Raw genomic sequence first — 24,026 nt, forward strand, 5'->3', positions numbered from 1 at the left:
TCGTTCCGTTTCTCTTTTTCCCCTACATTTAACATGCGTCTGACAAATCTAAATTGCATCAACTCTTGTTTATTTCCTCATTCACAGCATTCACAAAACAATCCAACTTTACACACAAAGTCCACACTTTACACCACACTCTCCTACTATAAGTGTACATCAACTGAGGTCACCGGAGATGTTGCACTCGAGTCTTCATGGATTATAAGTGCAATGCAAGAGGCTGACGAACAACAGGTCTACATTAGAACAAAGACATTTTGTTGGATACAATCACTGTTGGACTAACATTTTCAGTGAATCGAAGAATTCAGCAATCACTGGCTAAGATTGATTTTATACAATAACTCATGATTATTTTTGGTTCGTCTTGAACTCAATACTGATAAAGGAACATACAACCATTATTATAGCCACTGGCTGCAATCACAATATCACTCCATAGCAACACATCTTTTCTTTTCCTTTTAGTTTCTCGTTGTTGTTGCTGTTGATGCAAATTCCTCTACATACCCTCACAGAACAAAATATTAACAATTTAAAGAACTTTACTCGCTGTATATTTTCACTTTAAAATCGACACACATGTTATGCAGAAACAGATGGAATATTTCACAATTTCTTGCTTTTCACCGTCTTTCACTGAGTAAGCAAGTCTGACATTTCAAAGAAATTAGTTCTCGATACCGCAAAATCACAACCCTACGATTTGACTATGGTGGATATAATGTCATGATGCACAGGAGCATTGGTAAAGAGACAGCTGACGAAGGAGTGGGTGCCCCACACCGGGTGCCGGATGACCTTGCAGCACCCAAGGTCCTCGATCTGAAAGCCCAGTTTACGGTACCGCTCGTCTGTCTCAAACAACGAACTGTTGGTATGTGGTCCTTTGAACTGAAAGCAAAGAGAGGAAATAATGTAACTGTTGGTATGTGGTCCTTTGAACTGAAAGCAAAGAGAGGAAATAATGTAACTGTTGGTATGTGGTCCTTTGAACTGAAAGCAAAGAGAGGAAATAATGTAACTGTTGGTATGTGGTCCTTTGAACTGAAAGCAAAGAGAGGAAATAATGTAACTGTTGGTATGTGGTCCTTTGAACTGAAAGCAAAGAGAGGAAATAATGTAACTGTTGGTATGTGGTCCTTTGAACTGAAAGCAAAGAGAGGAAATAATGTAACTGTTGGTATGTGGTCCTTTGAACTGAAAGCAAAGATAGGAAATAATGTAAGTTTTACTGTGAAAGGGAAAAGTAAATGTCAGCGGTACGTGCAGTGTGAGGCCCCACCGATGAGAGGACACCTCCCATGAAGAGACGCCTTGACAGTCCCTTTGTCTATTATCTTAATCAAAATATACCTGTCATGACAGATCGCCTGCAACACACTTTTGGTCCGAAAGGTTTCCTCTCATTACAGGTAGCACTGCACACCCGTTTCTGATTTCATGCCCTTATAAAGAACAAGGTTATTAAAAAAAACACTCGATCAAAAGCCAGGTGATAAGCGGTACTAATTACAATCTGTCATGTTGTATTTTTAAAATACCCCAATGCAATTTTTAGTATCAATTCTTGGAGAAAACTAACCCTTCATCTTACATGCAAAACCACAGTTGTTGTATTTCTTTACTGGGAATTAAAGCAAAAGTGTTTGTGGAAGATAAGAGGTTATCAGAAACAACTTTTTCAGTCAAGAATATACAACTTCATTCTGACAGAAAGAAAATGCATTTATGAGAATGCCTCAATTTTTCTCTGAAACACTGCAGCATGCTCCTTAACTGTTGTTAGCAAGACTGTGTTGGGGTCTTGTATAAAGAAAACGCTTCTCAGTTCTAAGGACAGACAGTATTTCTTAAATTTACCCTGAACAGTGAATACAATAATCTCCTCTTCGTCATAGCTGATGTATCTTGTCTTTAAATGTAAGAACCTGCCCTTGTGACCACCTCTTCAAAGCGACCACCAGCCCACAATGGCCACCTTAAACGATCCCAGACAATTTTGTATCCTACATAATTCACCTAAAATTCTATAGCAACCCCCTGTCACTTGCGAGCACTTTCGATGGTCCCTATGGTGGTCGTTTTAGACAGGTTCAACTGTAGCACCCAAAACGTGAAGGTTGAGATAAGAGCACTTACTGGTTTTCCACTCATAGGGTCAATAAAATCAGCCCAGAATCCGATTTTGGTCAAGGAATTACAGATTTCCATGGCGCCATGCATAAACTGAAAAGCAGGAAAAGATCACAGAGTCAGTCATGTGTATCATCAGGCAAGAAACATATTTCTCTTTATAAAACAGGGATGGCCAAATTGCCCGCCCGGTCGCCAGGGGCGAGTAAAAAATCCGCCGGGCTAATAGAAACCGCCTGGCAACTCGCCCGGCTGGCCAATGAAATTCTGGTCAAATGCGACCCTTTTGGTTGTAATATCGGGTTCTAAAGCCATATAAACACTGCAGATCAATTGTGGTATTTACCGGGCCAGTGACATTTCTGCCGGGCTAGTGACTTTCTTGAAGTTACTCGCCCAGCTGGTGAGTTAAAATTTTGAGATTTAGCCATCCCTGAAAAAGTAAACAAAGAATCCCTCATTATCACAAGCACACATGACATTTCTAGAAATGGTTATGAAAGAGCTGGGGAGTACACAATTATTTATTTTTTCCACCCTCAACTTGTCTTCTGTCTTCATCTGTTTGTTCTTTGCCCTTTTGGCTTAGAAGCAGGAAGATTGTACATGTTCAGCAGTAGGACAAATGTACATGTAATGATAACGTCACTCTCTGTAGCAATCAACTGGGACCACAATGAGACATGTATAATGACCGTGAGGTTAAAGTACAGAAGCCCCCCTCAATGTTAATTAAGCCGCTCTCTTTTAATTCAAGATCTGATTTTCTCAGTTCTTGTGTTTCTTGTTGTTGCCATGAAAGGACACCTTGGGACCAGCAAAAAGTGTACATAAAATCACACACAAGTGGTCTGTCATGACAGGTACATTTTGGTCTGGTAAAGAGGCCACAGAAGGTGTCCTTTCTTATGAGGTATCCTTTCATGGCAGGTACCACTGTATAAACAATCTAGTGAACAAAACTCACCGTGTCCAGCAGAGATTCTCTCTCCTCCTCCACCTCCATGGACCACATGCTCATGTCGTGGTCTGTATGCTGACTCAGCGTGATTACTGTGAAGGGGCCCTCCATCGTGTTACGATCCGGGAATAAGTCAGCAAAATCTGAGATATATACACAAAAATATGCATTTTTTCTGTGATTTTGTGTTTTTTTAACGGGTGCATGATAGACAGTAAGTAAAACATAGACATGTGCAGACAGGCATGTGAGACTTTTGCTCTCTTTTACACTCACATTGGCCTGTAGACTGCAGCATTCATACAATCACACATTATTACATGTAAACCAAGACAGTAATTTAATTCATGCAACACATGCATGTACATATCAATCAATATGAGGCTTATATCGCGCGTATTCCGTGGGTACAGTTCTAAGCGCAGGGATTTTTTGAAAAAAAAATTTTTTTATGCAATTTATATCGCGCACATATTCAAGGCGCAGGGATTTATTTATGCCGTGTGAGATGGAATTTTTTTACACAATACATCACGCATTCACATCGGCCAGCAGATCGCAGCCATTTCGGCGCATATCCTACTTTTCACGGCCTATTATTCCAAGTTACACGGGTATTTTGGTGGACATTTTTATCTATGCCTATACAATTTTGCCAGGAAAGACCCTTTTGTCAATCGTGGGATCTTTAACGTGCACACCCCAATGTAGTGTACACGAAGGGACCTCGGTTTTTCGTCTCATCCGAAAGACTAGCACTTGAACCCACCACCTAGGTTAGGAAAGGGGGGAGAAAATTGCTAACGCCCTGACCCAGGGTCGAACTCGCAACCTCTCGCTTCCGAGCGCAAGTGCGTTACCACTCGGCCACCCAGTCCATATATCTTTAATTAAAAAAAAAAATTTCTCCCCGGAGTATTTTTATTTGGTGTGTGTGTATATAATTGTGTGTGTGCATGCCCATCTCTCTCTCTGTTTGCATGCCCATCTCTCTCTCTGTTTGCATGCCCATCTCTCTCTCTGTTTGCATGCCCATCTCTCTCACTGTTTGCATGCCCATCTCTCACTGTTTGCATGCCCATCTCTCTCTCTGTTTGCATGCCCATCTCTCTCTCTGTTTGCATGCCCATCTCTCTCTCTGTTTGCATGCCCATCTCTCTCTCTGTTTGCATGCCCATCTCTCTCTCTGTTTGCATGCCCATCTCTCTCACTGCTTGCATGCCCATCTCTCTCTCTGTTTGCTTGCCGGGCCACCTCTCTCTGTTTGCTTGCCCATCTCTCTCTCTGTTTGCATGCCCATCTCTCTCTCTGTTTGCATGCCCATCTCTCTCTCTGTTTGCATGCCCATCTCTCTCTCTGTTTGCATGCCCATCTCTCTCTCTGTTTGCATGCCCATCTCTCTCTCTGTTTGCATGCCCATCTCTCTCACTGTTTGCATGCCCATCTCTCTCTCTGTTTGCATGCCCATCTCTCTCTCTGTTTGCATGCCCATCTCTCTCTCTGTTTGCATGCCCATCTCTCTCTCTGTTTGCATGCCCATCTCTCTCTCTGTTTGCATGCCCATCTCTCTCACTGTTTGCATGCCCATCTCTCTCTCTGTTTGCATGCCCATCTCTCTCACTGTTTGCATGCCCATCTCTCTCTCTCTCTCTCTCTCTCTGTATATACCGAACCATAAATACCTTTTCGCAAAATCTTGGGGCAGTCATGGGCGGCACATTCAAGGGAGTCGGAGGCTTTGGGTGTTTCATCTTCTGGCATGAAACCTCTCATGGTATCCTGCAGATGAATGCGCATATAAAACTCAGAAATCTCAACAATTTCTACTTCAGTCCTCAAACAAACAAAACTACACTCAAGATCTTAAATGTAAGCTTTTATATACTAAAAAAAGAGTTAAACAATACTGTGGTAAACACTGTTACATAACAAGCTGTCTTCATTACCATGATGCTGCAAAACCACTTTCAACAGACCTCAAAATAATGTCTTTGCGATAAAAACAGCGAAGAAAGATAGCAGCTAAAGGTCCTGCTCTACTTTCAGGGCAAGACGCAAAGGTCAAGGCTATCATCAGTCAACACTAGATAAAGCTATCTTAGCTGTAGAAATAGCGGCCACACAATCTCAGAAAGCTCAAAATTCTCACATAATCTATTTGTTAAGTTTGTTCCACTTCAACCTAGTAAAATAGCGCTCCATATAAGATAACTCTCGACTTTACAGTATAGAATCATAACCCAAAGCTGAACACAATGCATTGTCCTGTCTCAGTGAGCTGTTAAAACTGTGTTGTAGATAGTTCTCCATATAAGACTCGACTTTACAGTATAGAATCATGCATAACACAAAGCTGAACCAAATGCATTGCCCTGTCCCAGTGAACTGTAAAAACTGTGTTGTAAGAAAGTTCCAAGTTGTCGTTCTTTGAGGAACTGACTGGCAGTGAACCCTCTGGACTTTCTTTAAGCCAAGTGAAGAAAAATAAAACAGAAGTTTCAAGTTTCGCACAGAATCCAGTCTCTCGTTCACAGTGACCAGGCCGGGTTAGCTAACAATGTGGTTCTGCTTTATTAATCAAATTTAAAATAGTAAACCAATCAAAATGACCAGTTAATGTCATCTCTATCGTGGATACTAGTTGTGATTTTAAATTGTGTTTGCAATTGCACTTACAATTTCTGCAAGCATGATAAAGTGTCCACTCACATGTACTCGCACAGAGACAGAGAGACATACACACATGTACAGACAGAGAAACAAACAACCAAAGAAACACAACTATTTAGATATAACAGATGCACAAAGACAGATGCAAAATGACACAGATAGATACTCAAATAGACAAAAAGTCTGACGGATAAAGGCAAAAAAACAGAGGAGCATATACACATTCACATAAAGATTGATACAGACAGATAGAAGCACACAGAACTTACTTCTTCCACTTTGGTCTGTAAGTCTTTCGTGAAATAGTGCGCGAGCACGCCAAAGTGTCGCTCCGCTGGTTGTGAGGGTAAGGTGATTATAGGGTCGAAGTATAAGTCCTCAAACCGTGATGAGGAATTTGCGCTAGTCTCTTCCTGGGAGTTCAAAACCCCAACGTTTCCTGGCAGGGGGAAGCGGCGATCAACACTGCACAGAGGTCCCAGGGCCGGGTCAGGCCATACCACCTGTGTTACTGTTCAACAAAGCAACACTTCAGGTCACATGACAAATCACACACATGCACCCATGGCAACAAGTCTCAAGTGGGCTTTTCATTTAAAGGAAAGCACTGTACAGTGGAACCCCCCTTTTAAGACCCCCCATTTAACTTTAAGACTCCCTCCCTTAAAACGTATAAATATTTTTAAAAAATGATAAAATGAGTGGCAGTAACAACATAACAAAATTTCTGTAATAAACACAAGAATGATTCAATGTTTTGTTATATATGCTTAAACTGGCATCACCCAGAGAGGAACTGACCCATCAGTCACCATTATTAATTACTGCAACTGTGTGTGTGTGTGTGTGTGTGTGTGTGTGTGTGTGTGTGTGTGTGTGACTGTGTGTGTGTGTGTGCATACTGTACAAATGAAATCTGTGCATACTCATTATGTGTGCAAGTGAGAAGAATTAAACACCCTAAACATTACATGTACCAGTATCTATTCCAAGATCAACAGAGTTGTAATTTCCTTTCCACTGATGTACATATTGCGACTTACTGTCAGGTTCGTCAACGTAGTAAGTTGTACGGCTGTGTTCGTCCTGTGATGAAAAGGATCTAAAATGTTGCACAACGGCTTGCAGGCTGGGCAGGTAGGCACGCACACATCTCCTGTAAGGGGCTGCTACAAGCTGCAACACATCAACATCTCCTGTAAGGGGCTGCTACAAGCTGCAACACATCAACATCTTGGGGAAACTGTGTTACTGTCTGTATGTCGAGTTGAGAGGAATTACTCTGTCAGTTCTGTCCAAAAGAGGATTCAGTTCGACTTTTTCCTCCAAATAAGTATTGTAGGATTAATTGATGCACATTCAGAAACTGCATTTTGCAGTTAACATAGCCAATATATATATATCCATACATATTTACTAGCAGACAAGTCTCTGGTCACATGTCCAGATAGATGGCTCGATCAGGGCATTAGTGGCACAATGCAAAGTCACTGTCTATTAAAGTAGATGTGTTCTGTTCCTTTGACATGAAATGCATGTGTAGAGGCCTTTAGTCTTTACAAAGAAAAAGACTGTTCCTTGTAGTTGTAGCAGTTACGTTACTGTTACCAGATATGAAGTTTACGCTATGAATAAGTACTAGGATGCCAGTGACAACCTATACATGTACCTACCCGCACTGCCATGTGAAACCAAGAGTCAAAGAAGTTAGCCTGAGATGACAAATCTGAAAATGAAAAATCCACCAAAAAGTGAACAAAACAAACCAGACACCAGATAACAACTGGCAGGTTTCACAATCTTCAATCACAGACTTCCTTTTTTTTCAACAAAATCAATCTTGACAGAGACCATTGAAATAATGTTTTTATTAAAGCCTTACATCCTCCTGGATGGAATCAAGACAAAAACTTGTATGCAGACGCATTCTTGTCGACATAATGTGATATCTTGTTACAGTACTCTATCAAACAAAGGGATAGACTTAAACAGAATTGGATAACCATTTATTCAAAGAATATTGTCCAGAGGCTTTAATAAATTAAGCAATAACAATGCAAGCAAAATATCATTTCCGAGCTCAGTGAAAAAAGCAGCAAATAAGGACTAATTATGGGAATTCCGTTCTTCTGAACTGCTATTTCGCTGTGATGCACGTCATGAGCATACCTTCAAAAAGTAACAATGTTTATTGCACTCCATTTCTCTTTTTTTTTTTTTAAAGTAGAATCATTGACCAATGAAAATAAAACGATCTTGGAAAAAAAGTTGCATATTCTTAGAAATAAATACCTGAAAATGTAACCCTACCCTCTAAATGGTGACATCATGACAGCGAAAAAAATACCGAACAAGTCATGTGAAGCGATAATAAAACATTAAGTTGATTTGAAACTAAAAGATCAACATTGGAACCAGGGACGAGTCATTAACAATGCTAGTGAGATTTGGCTAGCCGAAAGCAGAAGACCGAGACGGGTTGCCTCTGCGATGCATATGAACAAAAAAGGCGATTTTTCTCATTTGAGCAGATTTTCACATTAAGCATGACATATCTGTTTATACATTGGGATCCAGGAAATCGAAAGGATACAATACAATGACTTTTGAATCTGTAATCAAAAGTGTTATTATTATTTGTAATTTTTAGAATGTTATGTAACAAATTTAATAATACAATTCTGAACTTACATAACTTGACAAAATGTAAAACAAGTCGCGTGAAGCGATATATAAACCTGTAGTCAATCTATAGGCATCAAATTGAAGGATAAACTCAAAAAAACAGTCATCGGCGAGACTAAATTCAGATAGTCTCGGTTAACCATACCCGAAAACCGTCACGGGTCACACTCGTCTCCGCGAAGCATACTCAACCTGTTTTCTTTAATTCTGAACGCGTTTTTAAAGTAAACATTACATATGTATATATATTTTAAATCAGAAAAAGATAAGAAGTACAATGCAGTAATGTTTGAATCTGTAATGAAATATTTGTTATTGATGACAATTTTAATGAGCGAACTTATTCGCTTATTTTCAAGCTACCTAGCTCTAATGCAATATCAAAGTCCCGACTGAGTCAAAGATTACTTGACAGTTCCACCCCAACTATCACAAAATCGGAAAAGACGTCCTCAAAGACTGTGGCAGAGTACCTTAACACGCAGTCCCAGTATATCCACAACAGACTGAACTGTGGCAAAGTACCTGGACGCAGTCCCAGTATATCCACTACAAACTGAACTGTGACATAGTACCTGGACGCTGTCCCAGTATATCCACTACAGACTGAACTGTGATATAGTACCTGGACGCTGTCCCAGTACATATCCACTACAGGCTGAACTGTGGCATAGTAATTGGACGCTGTGTCAGTATATCTACTACAGACTGAACTGTGGCATAGTACCTGGACGCTGTCCCAGCCCACTGCAGACTGAACCTTAATTGGCACAAGAATCAGAGAGGAAGAGGTAACCTTAGCCAATGGTGAAAAGGTGGTTAACAACAACCAAGGGCTGTTCTCTGATTCTGAGTCTTGCCATTTCCACTTGAACATCAGCGCACACTTTGATCTTTTTTTAAAAATCCAAGTTGAGGAGATGCAGACCATCGAGAGTGTTGGCCCTACTTAGAGCAAGATGAGATCATTACACCCTAAAAGTGTGCACAGTCTTAGAGGTCTAGCTTGAAAAACATCAGAGATAACCCCAACGTTAAGGTTTTTTGTCTACGGACATGGGGACATTTTTTTGTTTGGCATTTGGAAAGTTAAAACAAGTCGGGTAAGGCAAAATTACTACATTTAGTCAAGCTGTGGAACTCACAGAATGAAACTGAACGCACTGCATTATTTCACAATGACCGTAGTCCGCCGCTCGTGCAAAAGGCAGTGAAATTAACGAGCCTGTTTAGTGCGGTAGTGGTTGCGCTGTGCTGCATAGCACGCTTTTCTGTACGCTTCGTTTTAACTTTCTGAGCGTGTTTTTAATCCAAACATATCATCTATATCTATATAGGGCTTGTGTGTGTGTGTCTGTCTTGTCTGTCTGTCTGTCTGTCACTTCGCGATGCACGGCCAAAGTTCTCGATGGATCTGCTTCAAATTTGGTGGGCATATTCAGGTAGACCCCGGACACAATCTGGTCGATGACAATTTTCAACACGTGCTCTAAGCGCGGCGCGGTGAACAGATTTTGGTTTTTCTGTAGATCCATTTCCAGTAACTCTTCCTTATCTTCTCCAGTGTTTTGCGCGTTTATCTTCCTTCCTTCGTGTGGCGTCAATCACGTCAACACGTGCTCTAAGCTGGCGAAGCCGGCGAACCGCCACGCTGCATACTCCGTCTCGCGATCATCCCGGCGAAGCCGGTGCGAACCGCCACGCTGCATACTCTGTCTCGCGATCCACCCGACGAAGCGGGTAATCATCTAGTATCTATATGTTTTTTGAATGAGGAACCGACAAGGAATAAGATGAAAGTGTTTTTAAATCGATTTCGTACATTTTATTTTAATCATAATTTTTATATTTTTAATTTTCAGAGCTTGTCTTTAATCCGAATATAACATATTTATATGTTTTTGGAATCAGAAAATGATGAAGAATAAGATAAACGTAATTTAGGATCATTTTATAAAAAAATAATTTTAATTACAATTTTCAGATTTTTAATGACCAAAGTCATTAATCAATTTTTAAGCCTCCAAACTGAAATGCAATACCAAAGTCCGACCTTCGTCGAAGATTGCTTGGCCAATATTTCAATCAATTTGATTGAAAAATGAGGGTGTGACAGTGCCGCCTCAACTTTTACAAAAAGCCGGATATGACGTCATCAAAGACATTTATCGAAAAAATGAAAAAAATATCTGGGGATATCATTCCCAGGAACTCTCATGTAAAATTTCATAAAAGATCGGTCCTATATGATCGTGACTGGCTGTCTTTCCAAGTTGGAACGTTTTCAATCTGCTGTCTGACGTCATCAAAGTGTTGAAAAACGTACGGCGATGTCTATAAAACTCTCACTTGACCACAACATTCACAATGCCGTGCATTCAAGGATTGAAAAAAACACGGGCATTGATCAGACACAGTCATTGAATGTTGTTATTTTACACATGAATCTGCTTAACATTTGGTAAGAAATGACCGTCAATCTAGTAGTGCCGGGCGGTCGTGAGAATTCAAGGTTTTCAGAGACAGACAGTAAATAACGTGTTCTGAAATAAACACATGCCGAAAAATTCTTTAGTCAGCCAGTTGATCATCTGCCTGACAACGGATAGGAAGTGTAAAATTGGTCGCATCATGACAATTTGCTGTGTATGGCGGTTATAACAGACGATTTGTCTGCAGGGCGGTCGTGAGAAAAAATGAGACGGACACCTTGCCCGAGTGACAAAATGACCAAGCGCAAGTAGAATAAGCCGTAGTTAGCCTTTCAAAACCATTTCATGTCGTGATTTGATGTAAATTCCTACTTATTAAAAGCATTTTACGTCCAAACCTTTTGACAGCCATTCAAACTGAACAGATTTGTAATTAATGTTTTTGAGACGGACACATTTAGAAAAAAGACCGTTTACTTCGCATGCGATTGTATCGAATAAATATAAACACATTCATTGGTTTTTTTTAACTAAGTGTGTTCATCTATCTCTGTTCTTTGGTTTCTAATGTACTTTTAACTGGATTTCTTTGTGTGTTTTTGTACTGGTGCCTTTGTCTATTGCAATGTGGCTAAAAAGGGAAATCGTGTCCGTCTCATTTCTCACGACCGACCTACCTCTTTCGCAGGTGGGGAATACAAACTTGACTTGAATTCGATCAAAGTTTATTTTTCATATGTAAATTCCGAGGACATTCGACATAGACCAGTGAAAATTCACGACTAAACAAAACGAAACGTTTTATTTAATATCAAAGTCAGGGACATACCCGACTCTGAAGACTGTGAAACCTGTCAACTGCCTGCTTCAACTTGGGTAATAAGGGTACATCACATGGCTGGATCAAGTATAATACTATTTTTTAATAGGGGGGGGGGGGGGGGTGGGGAGTTGTTCCAAAAATGAGCCCTTCGGGTAATACATTTTCACATTTCAATGGTAATTTTTGGGTCTAGACTCTATCCTCGTGTCTGGAAACCAAATTGTCTGAGAAAAAAGAAAAGACAGAAAAAAGAAAACAAAAAAAGATGATCAAATAACCAAAGGGAAGTAAGCGCTCTAAATGCATACGACATGGGTAATGGGGTATTAGCCAGAGTTATAGTGTCGGGCGCAAAGTAAGAATCCGGGGCAGAGTTGGAATAATCGGGATTTCTCGAAACCTCATTAGATTTCCAACAAAGCGCCGCATTTCCGGAAACGAGCTGCCTCGTTCTAGCAATGGCAACCCTTCAACTGGCACAAAAAAGTATACCCTTTTTCACAGGTCATGAATAAGGTATATGAAAAAGCAAGGTCTTATACAGGGGAAGTCTTGAATTTGGGGGGGGGGGGGGGGGGGGGGTGGTACACTGTGTAACAATTCTCTGACAGTCAGCGCATGCAGCTAGCTAGTTGCTGTTGCACGGTCTCGATTTAAATATATATACGTACATTTTTGTAAAACTAAAACGTAATATGAATGTTACCAAAGCAGAAAAACTGGTAATCTTGAACTTTAGCATGTTAAATTCATAGCTCATAATTCAGAGGTATTTATGTCTCCAAATTTGCAGAACCTGCACTTGTAATCATAACAAGTCATTTTAGATCCCTTTGAAGTTACGGAATGAACTCCGATGAACTGTACGAATGCATTTTTATCCTACATACGTGAGAGAGACACCCGTGAGATAATAATCGTTCAAATCACACGTGTGTATATCATGTAAATGAGGTCATGTCAAGCAAGTCTGGCAGGGACCTGTTTTTCCACTGCTTATGATGCCAAAGTCACCGAGACAAACGTCATTATAGAAACACAAATTGCGCTCGCTAATTACCCTCGATGAATCTTTAGAACTAACACGTCACGCCACACTTTCAGAGTGACGTTTCTTTGCTTTGACGTAATAGATTGCACGAGGCTTTAGAAGAGATTGAGGTTCTAAAACAAGCGTCTTCAATTTAGCTGCCTCGAATGCAGGACATTTTCAGTAAAATACACGTAAGTACAGTATGTAGGATAAACAGAATACTACATGGCTTGCTGTTCCGTACCAGATTTACACTCGTTGCTTTTTCAAATAGTGAACAGCTCGCTTTCGCTCGCAGTTCAATATTTAAAAAAACAACTCGTGTAAATCTGGTACGACACAGCAAGCCATGTAGTATTCTCTATTGTTTACATAGGTCAAAGAAGGAATGAGCGGGGCAACTTGACCGAAAGACAACTCTTTCGTGTAAATGATGTCCCATGGTTGACAACGTACGCCATTTTCGTCGATTAAACAACCAAATTAATTAACTATGCTTAAGTTTGGAGCTCAATCCGTCAGTTAATTTCCCGACAAATGTTCTTTGGCTTGCTTACATGGACTTGTATTAAAAATAAGTAAAGAATGTCACTGGATTCTGAGCTAAGAATTTAACACGCTGAGTGAGGTGTATCGTGTTGTGTTTTGCGTTGTGAACTTATGTAATTTTGACATATTAGTCGTATACTGTCTTGAAAGGTATTTTGAAAGAGAAATCTGGCCGTTAAAAGTTACAACGAAATGAGTGGATTTATCAGGTTTTTCGTTCAGCTTTTGGAAACAGAAAATGAAACAAACAACGACGAAACGTCACCTTAGCGAAAGTCTGTCACCTTGTTCACCGGAAGTTTACCATCGATTGCAAGGGAAGTCACTCGAATGAACACTTGGGCTCGGTTTGGCTAGCAGACAACTTCGAGGGTCCCTCCATATCATCAACTCGGTAAAATTCAGTTTTCATTCTGGTAGATCTGCCGTTGTAAAATGTGTTATCGTCAAGTGTGCATCCATTTTTAGTCAAATAACTTGAAGAGCTGTATAATCTCAATGTAAATATTATTTTGCGGATCTCAACGTCTGCTGAACCTTTGAAGCAGACTACAAATAGATCTTTGAACTCTTCAAGTCATCCGAACACAAGGACAAAGCCCAGATTGTTATTCTCCGCCCGTCTGTTTTGTATTGATCTCAAATACAAACTTGTTTTCATTCTTATTGCTCTTTGCAATTAACAGGGGCGGATCAGTTGCTTTGTAAGGGGGGGGGGCACTTTGAATCGAAAGTGAATGTGATGGGCGCGAAGCGCCCGAATTTGCTAGGGGGGTCCGGGGGCATGCCCCCCCTGAAATTTTTTTGCCCAAAGAAGCAAAATGGTGCCATCTGGTGCCATTTGAACTTAGAAATGGTCATAGAATCAGCATAGAAAAATCTTTTTTTTTTTCTTCTTTTTTTTTCTTTTTTTTTTCGGGGGGGGGGGGGCACGTGCCCCCTGTGCCCCCCCCCCCCCCTCGTCCGCCCCTGATTAAGCTATCACCAATTTGATATCTAAGACACACGAGGCATCAGGAATTTTAACCCCGTGTTAATTACTGTTAGACGATATAGTTAGTATAATTAAGATGATCAAATGTATCATTACCTGCTATTCCGACTTGGTCGTGTGACAGACGTTTTCTTCCACACGAGATTACGTTGATTGTCTAACGAAGCCGTCAGGCTGAGTTAGACATCAGCTAATCGAGTGTGGAAGAAAACTATGTCACACGACCAATTGAGTCGGAATAGCATTTATGTCTCACAGCTTCAACAGAGGAGAGAACAACCTAAACACAGGAGCAGCCATTGTGGAGATATCTACTTTTTGACGGAAGTGACCGAACAACTGTGAATGACGTCTCGGTATATGTGAATGACGTCACAGTCATCATCACAGTCTGTATTTTTTTAAGCATCGCATTCTTCATGACGTCTTTCTGTGTCTGCATCCGCGAAATGTTTGTTTATTCCGGAATCTTTGTCATCTATGTTCAGAACTCTGTCCTTATAGTGTCAGACTAACAGGCCTCCTGAGCGAGCCACTTGCCAAGGGAAGCTAAATTCGCGAAGGGAAACAGTACGTCGTCTGGGATGCCGTTTTCAGTATTCTGAGCGTTGAAGAATTTGCAAAGAGAAGAAACGATAACAGCAGGAGAAATAAAAGTTGTGTGTGTATTTTTTGGCTTTTGGAGGGACGATTTTGAGTTTGAATCCGTTCTTGCCATGCTCCTAAAGCGTGTAACATACAATCTTGCACACGTTTGCTTTAGTAGTGGCAAAGAAGGAAAGCGTGTGACATTACCTGCTATTCAGACTTGGTCGTGTGACAGACGTTTTCTTCCACACGAGATTACGTTGATTGTCTAACGAAGCCGTCATTATTTTTTTATGCAATTTATATTGCGCACATATTCAAGGCGCAGGGATTTATTTATGCCGTGTGAGATGGAATTTTTGTACACAATACATCACGCATTCACATCGGCCAGCAGATCGCAGCCATTTCGGCGCATATCCTACTTTTCACGGCCTATTATTCCAAGTCACACGGGTATTTTGGTGGACATTTTTATCTACGCCTATACAATTTTGCCAGGAAAGACCCTTTTGTCAATCGTGGGATCTTTAACGTGCACACCCCAATGTAGTGTAGAGCTGCATGTACATATATATACATGCAGTGCCTTGGCATGCACACGATATAGAATGTATTCATGCACAAACGTGTGCATTGTTGTTCCCAGGCCTCTGTCTTTGGTCATTGACACATATGTTTTTGATCTGATGCATAATTGGTCTGACCCCTGACCGGTCGACCGTGTGATGTTTTTTTTACATGTATGTGGAGGTCTTAATTGTGAGCATCTATTTATCTACCACACAGACGCAGCAAGGGCATTTGGACCTATTCACATTTTTAATCCAGGTTCAACAGATATGTTGTCCTCTGAGGCCGGAAACAACAATGTGTACACACTTCTGCAAATGCAGTCATTAAGTGTTTGATATTAGTTCAGTCATAACAAAAATCATGCATTTTAGTATTGATGAAAAATGCTGTTGACGATGTACGTTCCAGACGGTGTCGATTGAATGAAGCCACACCACTTTGTTTGCTGCACAGTGCTTCTAGCCAGAAGCATCCCTGCCGTGTGGGGTCACACAGTGAACATCACTCACAACAGAAAGGGCAGCCACCCCTCCTTCCAGTCCTGGCCATCCATCTTCACCGCACAGTGCAGCCACCCCTCCTTCCAGTCCTGGCCATCCATCTTCACCGCACAGTGCAGCCACCTTGATACGCCAGCTTCCAGCGAGAAAAAGGTTCCGACCATGTCTGGCCAAAAGTCGGATAACCTGCCGTTGGGAGTGAGAAGTCTCAGAGGCCTGGGGTCAGGCGACCATACCATGGATGTCATCGTTGCAGGCAAGCGACATGGCGCGCAAGAGCATGTCATCTTCTTCGGTGGTGATGTGCAGGTGAATATTATTAAGGGCTTTTGCTTTGTCAGTGTAGTTTTTACATTTAGTCATAGAGGGGGAATCGAGACGAGCGTCGTGGTGTATGTGTGTCTGGACCGATCTTTATGAAATTTTACATGGGAGTTCCTGGGTATGATATCCCCGGACGTTTTTTTAATTTTTTGGATAAACGTCTTTGATGACGTCAAAATATCCAGGCATTTTGTAAAAGTTGAGGCGGCACTGTCACACCCTCATTTTTCAATCAAATTGATTCAAATTTTGGCAAAGCAATCTTTGACGAAGGCCGGACTTTGGTATTGTATTTCAGCTTGAAGGCTTAAAAATTAATTAATGACTTCGGTCATTAAAAATCTGAAAATTGTAATTAAAATTACTTTTTTATAAAACGATCCAAAATTACGTTTATCGTATTTTTCATCATTTTCTGATTACAAAAACATATATATGTTATATTCGGATTAAAAACAAGCTCTGAAAATTAAAAATATAAAAATTATGATTAAAATTAAATTTCCGAAATCGATTTAAAAACAATTTCATCTTATTTCTTGACGTTATTGATTCCAAAAACATATAGATATGATATGTTTGGATTAAAAACACGTTCAGAGAGTTAAAAAGAATAGAGATACATATAGAAAAGCGTGCTATCCTCCTCAGCGCAACCGCGAGCGGTGGACAGACGATGCTACGAGTGTACGGTCTTGCGGAAAAAATGCAATGAGTTCAGTTTCATTATGTGAGTTCGACTGAGCTTGACTAAATGTTGTATTTTCGCCTTACGCGACTTGTTTTTCTTTTTTCATAATACAGAGCTCAGAAAGTACCATGGTTAATTTTTTAATCTCTCTCCAAATGTGTGTGCGTGTGTGTATGTCTGTGTGTGTGCGTGTGTGTATGTCTGTGTGTGTACTTTGCTACCTGTGTTTTCTACGTCATTATGCAGTGGAACCCTGTATCAGAAAAATAAAAATTAAAAAATAAACCATATGAGAAAATCTATTCTTAAATGGGAAGGAGTCTTATATTGGAGGACATTTGCTGACATTATTAACCCCTTCACTGCCCACCCCGTATGTAATACGTGGTCATTTTCGGTTTGTCCTACGCCCATAACCGTATCTCATACGTGGGATTTGTGTCAACAACATTTCAGGACATTTCTGAAAACTAAATGGGAGGTAACCACTGTCCAAGTACTTGTATGGGTTCTAAACACAGTTCTTTCCCATAGACCGTTCGGATAATGCTGTTATACTGTGGCAGTGAAGGGGTTAACACACATAAACTTAAAAACTAGCTTCTCAACACAGGGGGTGATCTTAAAACGAGGAGTATTAAAGGGGTACTTTCAATGTAATTCATCTTTGGTTGTGATGTTTCAATTTCTGTTTTCAGTTCATGGTTAGTGTATTTAACCTCAACATGCCGGGACGTTTACGTCAAAGAATAGAAGAACGCGCATGCGCAGCCTCACTGAATACGCACGCAGTGCTTTACTACCAGACATAAATTTTATCTCTTGGATTATCGCTTACATCCTTCTTGTGTGTGTAACTATTTGTGGAAAGCTGCACTTGAATGTGCTGATTGGATTGTTTTGTGTATTGTGACAGTTTTTTGGATTGTATTTTTCAATGGTTTAGGTGAGTGAACAGTTTTTCTTTCATTGGTATTTGCGTCCACGCTTACAGCGGAAAGACAATGGCGGACCTCAGTCATGATGAGTCAGATAGCGAACAAAAGGAATGCGCAGATTTGTCACGTAGTGGCGCTAACTCTGGAGTGCAAGAAATGTTTTCGGAGTTGATGAAACGATTTGATCGTATGGAGAAAAGGATGCATCACTTAGAAGAGAGTGACAGTGTTGAACACGAGAATGAAGCCAGTTCCGACAGGGTCGGTAACATATCTGGCATTTGCGCTGACAGGGTCAGCGAAGAAGACAAAAATGAGCTCGCCAGGGGCGAGGAGGAAGATGAGGAAAGCGTTTTTCAAGTGGTGGTGAAAAACGCTAACAGTAACACAAGTAAACCTGATATTCTGGACACACTGGAATTAGACCTGGAGCTGGCAGAAAAAGAGGGGGCCCCAGTTGCTGAGAAATTGGCAAAAATCGTTGAAAACAGATTCACTGTCCGCATGTCAGACCAGAAATTGCAAGAAAAACTAGACAAGCACTTGGTGCCAGAAAATTGCAAGCAAATTAAAGCTCCTCATTTAAACGAGGAGCTAATTGACAAAGGGAGTGTGGACAGGAATGCAAGGAAAAATGACATGCGCCTGTACAACATTCAAAAACTGCTGTCTAAAGCCTCCGCCGCACTAGTAAATGCATCAGACAAGCTTCATTCAGACATGCTTGAAATTTCAAACCAGACGACCGGCGATCTTGACAAAGAAACAGTGTTAAAAATGGCAAACGAGGGTCTCGCAGCAAATGGTGACGTCATTGCTCTTTTGGGTACAGCACAGTTAGAACTCTCTCAGAGACGAAGATTCCAGTTACAAGCCTGCTTGCCAAAGGACATCGCTTCTATCGCTAATGCAAAGATAGAGGTAGGGTCTGACAACTTGTTTGGAGAAGATGTTGACAAAAAGGTTCGCACAGCGCGCGAAGCTTACAAGTCGGCTTCAGGCAGGGGCAGTGGTGGCGCACACCGGTTCCAGCCTTACAGCCAGAGAGGAGGCAGGCCTTTTTTAGGAAGAGGCCACGCCTCTCAGTCAGCGAGAGGAATGACGACATACCGTTCCCGGGGGTCATTCAGGGCAAGAGGAAACTCGCGCGGGAACTACAACCGAAAGTAGACAAGAACTCTGATCATGCTGCCCAGCGTCCTGTTTCTGAGGTGAATACATTTTATGACAGTTTACAACAAACACTTTGTTTACTCAATGATCTGAAAGACAAATTTAAAGCAGGACAAATTAGGGAAAATATAGAACAGTGGGAGAAATTGACTTCAGACAAGGTTGTCCTTAGTATGGTGCAAGGGGTAAACATTGATTTTACAGAAGTGCCTGTGCATAGTGGTGAGATTTTTCAACCTAAGTTTTCACAAGAACAGACACTGGCCATTGACGCAGAAGTAGAGGAGCTGATAAGGAAAGGAGTAGTTGTTGAATGCAGTCATACTATGGGTGAATACATCTCACCTATTTTTGTGAGACCGAAGAAAGACAATAAGCTTAGACTTATCCTTAACCTGAAGAACTTGAATAAGACAGTTGAGTATCATCATTTCAAAATGGAAACATTACGTCATGCTTTAGCGCTGGTGACAGAGTGCTGTTGGTTTGCTTCTTTGGATTTAAAAGAGGCTTACTTCTCAGTTCATGTGAATGAAAAATCACAAGAGTACCTGAAGTTTTTCTGGAAGGGGAAGTTGTATAAGTTTACGGTTTTTCCTAATGGATTGGCGTGTTGCCCACGTTTGTTTACCAAGATTCTCAAACCTGTTATGGCCCACCTTCATAGCTTAGGGTTTATCTCCACCATCTTTATAGACGACACTTTGCTGATCGGTGATTCTGAGATAGAGTGCATCAGAAATGTTAAAACATCAATTGATGTGTTTCAAAAACTGGGGTTTGTCATACATCCCACCAAATCAGTTATCAGACCTTCCCACCAAATTACGTATCTAGGGTTTGAAATCAACTCAGAGACAATGACAGTGAGGCTGACTCAAGAAAGGAAGGACAGGATCGTGGTTTAGCCAATAGTCTACTGGACAAAGGGAGATGAAAGATTAGAGAGCTTGCTAAATTGATTGGCATGGCAGTGGCTAGTTTTCAAGGAGGGAAATATGGGGCTCTGTGGTACAGAAACATGGAAAATGACAAAATTGTGGCATTAAAACAGAACCATGGAAACTATGATGCTGAAGTGATTTTCTCAGAGGAAGCCAAACAGGACATGGTATGGTGGAGAGATAACATTCTAGTAGCTGATAGCCCGGTTGAGGTTTCACCAGGAGAGCCAGAATTTGTTATCCATTCAGATGCGTCTCTCACAGGATGGGGTTGTTCTTGTAGTGAGGGCAGAACAGGTGGGCACTGGACACAGACAGAAAAACAGATGCACATTAATGTGTTAGAACTACAAGCTGCATTGTTTGCTTTGAAGGCTTTCGCGAGTGACAAGAGGGGTATTCACATTCGACTTATGCTCGATAATACCACAGCTGTGGCATGCATAGCTAACATGGGAACTAATCACTCAGCTAACTGTAATGCTGTGACGAAGGAAATCTGGAATTTCTGTGTAGATAGAGACATTTGGGTGACAACGCGTACATACCTGGTGTAGAGAATGTCGAAGCTGATGAAGAATCTAGAAAACTGAATTTAGATGCTGAGTGGAAGCTAAATTCGAATTTACTCTTCCACGCTCTTCAAATACTTGAGTTTGAGCCAGAGATAGATTTGTTTGCTTCCCGAATTAATTGTCAGTATCCCAGATACGTAGCATATCGGCCGGATCCAGAAGCGGTTAGTGTCAACGCACTTAACATGTCGTGGTATGGTTTGCGATTGTATGTTTTTCCACCTTTTTGTTTACTGCCCAGGGTACTACAAAAGATGAACAAGGACAAAGCACAAGGTGTGATAGTGGTTCCATACTGGCCAAGCCAGCCCTGGTTCCCTCGGTTAGGGAGTCTGTTGATAGCGAAGCCAGTTCTTGTGTCAGCAAGGGACAATCTACTTCACATGCCTGCAAACCCAAACATGGAGCATCGGCTCAGAAAAACACTGCAAATTCTTATTTGCAAAGTATCAGGGGTAGGCTCAGAAGCAGAGGACTTTCGCAGCAAGCAGCCTCAGTGGTCTGCGCATCCTGGAGAACAGGGACAGCTAAACTGTATGCCGTATACATCAAAAAGTGGAAAATGTATGCGAGTAAAAGAGGCATTGATTCGGTTCACCCTTCTGTAATTAATGCAGTAAATTTCCTGGGAACATTGTTTGCTGCTGGACAAAGTTATAGTAGTATCTGTGTTGCGAGATCAGCGCTTTCAGGCTACCTTGAAATAGAAGACTGTGGCACTTTTGGTGAACACAGATTGGTTAAGCGGTTTGTAAAGGGGATTTTTGAATTGAGACCATCTTTCCCTAAATACTCTGCTACGTGGGACGTAGATACAGTTCTCTCTTATCTAGAGAATCTTATTCCATTGGGAAAATTGACTTTAAAAGAATTATCAAGCAAGTTAGCTACATTGATTGCTATCTTATCCGGACAAAGGTGTCAGACAATTCACTCCCTTTCTTTGTCGTCAATGAAACTTACAGGCTACAAGTGTGTGTTTCATATAAACTCAGTGATGAAACAATCAAAGAAAGGAAAACATGTAGCTCCAATTGAGTTATTGTCGTTTGACAAAAATCCTAATCTGTGTGTAATCGCAACCCTCAAAGAATATTTACGTCGTACAAAGGACTTGAGAGACACAGATAAACTGTTCGTAAGTTATCAAATACCTCATGGACCAATTTCCAAAGATACACTGGCTCGGTGGATTAGAGACACTCTAAGTAGAGCAGGTGTGGATACCTCTTTGTTCACGGCTCACAGCACCAGATCTGCAAGTACGTCGGCAGCGGCTGCCAGGGGCACGCCAATTGACGTCATAATGAAAGCTGCCGGATGGTCGTCGGAGTCCACCTTTGCTCGTTTTTACAAAAAGACACCTTCGGTTAACATGGGTCAAGTCTTACTGGACTCTTTTCTCAAGAAAGATTGAGGTGAGTGATTTCGTCAAAGAATATAACTTGACAGTTGGAAGGTTACAGTGGTGATAAACATGTACACATATCTCTAAAAATTCCTTGACGTAAACGTCCTGGCATGTTGAGGTTAAATTACCACAAACATGCGAGACTTACCTTGTGTAAGTTGAAGCTTGTTTCGGATTTAGCCGATACATGTTACAGGAACGTTTATGTCAAGTCCCACCCTAATTCTGTGGAAATAAAAATCCCAGCCCTTGGGTTACGTTATACTCTAGTTCTCTTGAAGGAGAATAATTAATTTGTGTACATGTTGTATGTATTATATGTTCTGAAGAGTGAGGCTGCGCATGCGCGTTCTTCTATTACTTGACATAAACGTTCCTGTAACATGTATCGGCTAAATCCGAAACAAGCTTCAACTTACACAAGGTAAGTCTCGCATGTTTGTGGTAAATATACTAGCTTTGTATATACATATTTATAAGTGGTACCCTAATATAACTTATTTATGTTGTTATGTCATCAACAGGACTATCCAGAAAATATGGAGAGCCACAGAGATAATGGAAGATACGTTCGCTGGAACCTTCTGGAGACGGCCGAGCGGCTGTGCGAGCGATTTCCGAGCGCTCTAGTCCTGGTGATGAAGCCCCACCACATGCACCTCAAGACCTTCAGCGTCTACAGCCAGTTTGTGCAGTCCAACAACTTTGGCGTCCCAACGCACACCCCAAACTACGGAGCCTGGGAGAGGCTGGTGAGCGTGTATGAGGAAGCTGTGGGCATTGTCCTTGGGCCTGCTAGAAGCAGGAATGATGGTGTGAACTGCAATCAGAACGGTTGTGGGGGTAGCGACGCTGGTGCTGCTGCTGCTGTGTCTGAACCACCAGTGCAAGAATCAGGAGACTCTAAAACCAGCTCACCCCCACCGGATCAGGACACAGAACAGCAGAGTCCAGCCGGCTGTCTTCCCCAGGACGTGTCAGCAGGAGAGTCCCAGTCAGCAAACAGAGACAGTGATTCTCTTGCTGCTAGTTCTGTCTCCCCACTGCTGGATGTCCCTGTACACCTGGTTGCGTTCAGCAAAGGTTGCATTGTGCTCAACCAGCTGCTGCAGGAACTGAACGCCCTAGAAAAGAACCAGGCAGTGCACAAGTTTGTTTTAAGAGTTCGCACCATGACCTGGCTGGACGGAGGTCACAGCGGAGGGAGCAACACGTGGGTCACCGACCCCGGCGCCCTTGAGCGGTTAGCTGCGCTTGGTGTTGAGATCCATGTGCACGTGACACCGTACCAGGTGAAGGACGAGATGCGGGTCTGGATCGGCAAAGAGAAACGACGATTTGTGGAGCTGCTGCAGAAGGCTGGAGCCAACGTTCATGACACGCTGCATTTTGACAATGAGCCAAAGTCCATAGAGAATCATTTCAGGGTGCTTGAAGTGTTCTAACTGCTGCATTTTGACAATGAGCCACAGTCCATAGAGAATCATTTCAGAGTGCTTGAAGATATAACTGCTGCTTTGTTCAAGATTCTGTGCTTGAAGTGCTTGTTCCACTGGTACACGCAGCACATGTTCAGCAACATACATGGTTACACGGACATGCACACAAGAAGACACACAGACAGGCACACAGACAGGCACACAGACAGGCACACAGACAGACAGACACACAGACAGGCACTCAAGAAGACACACAGACAGACACACAGACAGGCACACAAGAAGACACACAGACAGGCACACAAGAAGACACACAGAGAGGCACGCAAGAAGACACACAGACAGGCACTCAAGAAGACACACAGAGAGGCACGCAAGAAGACACACAGACAGGCACACAAGAAGACACACAGAGAGGCACGCAAGAAGACACACAGACAGGCACACAGACAGGCACACAGACAGACACACAGACAGACACACAGGCAGACACACAGACAGGCACACAAGAAGACACACAGAGAGGCACACAAGAAGACACACGGACAGGCACTCAAGAAGACACACAGACAGGCACACAA

The 24,026-nt window shown here is 41.7% G+C and overlaps 2 protein-coding genes across 3 annotated transcripts; one reads left to right on the plus strand and one right to left on the minus strand.

The window, feature by feature from the left end:
- Window positions 1-53: 53 nt before the first annotated feature.
- On the minus strand, window positions 54-13,633 carry LOC138982698 (cobalamin trafficking protein CblD-like). Its single transcript, XM_070356024.1, has 8 exons — window positions 13,558-13,633; window positions 7,444-7,496; window positions 6,814-6,946; window positions 6,040-6,281; window positions 4,783-4,879; window positions 3,107-3,243; window positions 2,146-2,232; window positions 54-897 (listed from the first exon to the last, which is right to left on the minus strand). Exons 2-8 carry the CDS (start codon window positions 7,453-7,455, stop codon window positions 703-705), a joined length of 903 nt encoding a protein of 300 aa, XP_070212125.1. The 5' UTR covers window positions 7,456-7,496; window positions 13,558-13,633; the 3' UTR covers window positions 54-702.
- Window positions 13,618-23,531, plus strand: LOC138982697 (mitochondrial protein C2orf69 homolog). Of its 2 annotated transcripts, none has more exons than XM_070356022.1 (3): window positions 13,618-13,686; window positions 15,859-16,259; window positions 22,531-23,531. In XM_070356022.1, exons 2-3 carry the CDS (start codon window positions 15,873-15,875, stop codon window positions 23,449-23,451), a joined length of 1,308 nt encoding a protein of 435 aa, XP_070212123.1. In that variant the 5' UTR covers window positions 13,618-13,686; window positions 15,859-15,872; the 3' UTR covers window positions 23,452-23,531. The 2 variants fall into 2 exon arrangements, with proteins under 2 accessions (XP_070212123.1, XP_070212124.1); XM_070356023.1 differs by having other exon boundaries at window positions 13,629-13,686; window positions 15,904-16,259.
- Window positions 23,532-24,026: the final 495 nt, after the last annotated feature.

This window comes from Littorina saxatilis, linkage group LG12, assembly GCF_037325665.1.
Source record: "Littorina saxatilis isolate snail1 linkage group LG12, US_GU_Lsax_2.0, whole genome shotgun sequence".
In the NCBI taxonomy this organism is placed as follows: Eukaryota; Metazoa; Mollusca; class Gastropoda; order Littorinimorpha; family Littorinidae; genus Littorina; species Littorina saxatilis.

Excerpts from the sequence above, each read along its gene's own strand:
- LOC138982697 (XM_070356022.1), top strand. The coding sequence starts at position 15,873 with ATGAAGCCACACCACTTTGTTTGCTGCACAGTGCTTCTAGCCAGAAGC. Across the intron at positions 16,260-22,530 it reads TCTTCGGTGGTGATGTGCAG|GACTATCCAGAAAATATGGA; the intron begins GTGAATATTATT and ends TGTCATCAACAG.
- LOC138982698 (XM_070356024.1), bottom strand. Across the intron at positions 4,880-6,039 it reads TACAGACCAAAGTGGAAGAA|GATACCATGAGAGGTTTCAT; the intron begins GTAAGTTCTGTG and ends ATTCATCTGCAG. Across the intron at positions 2,233-3,106 it reads GAGAATCTCTGCTGGACACG|TTTATGCATGGCGCCATGGA; the intron begins GTGAGTTTTGTT and ends CCTGCTTTTCAG.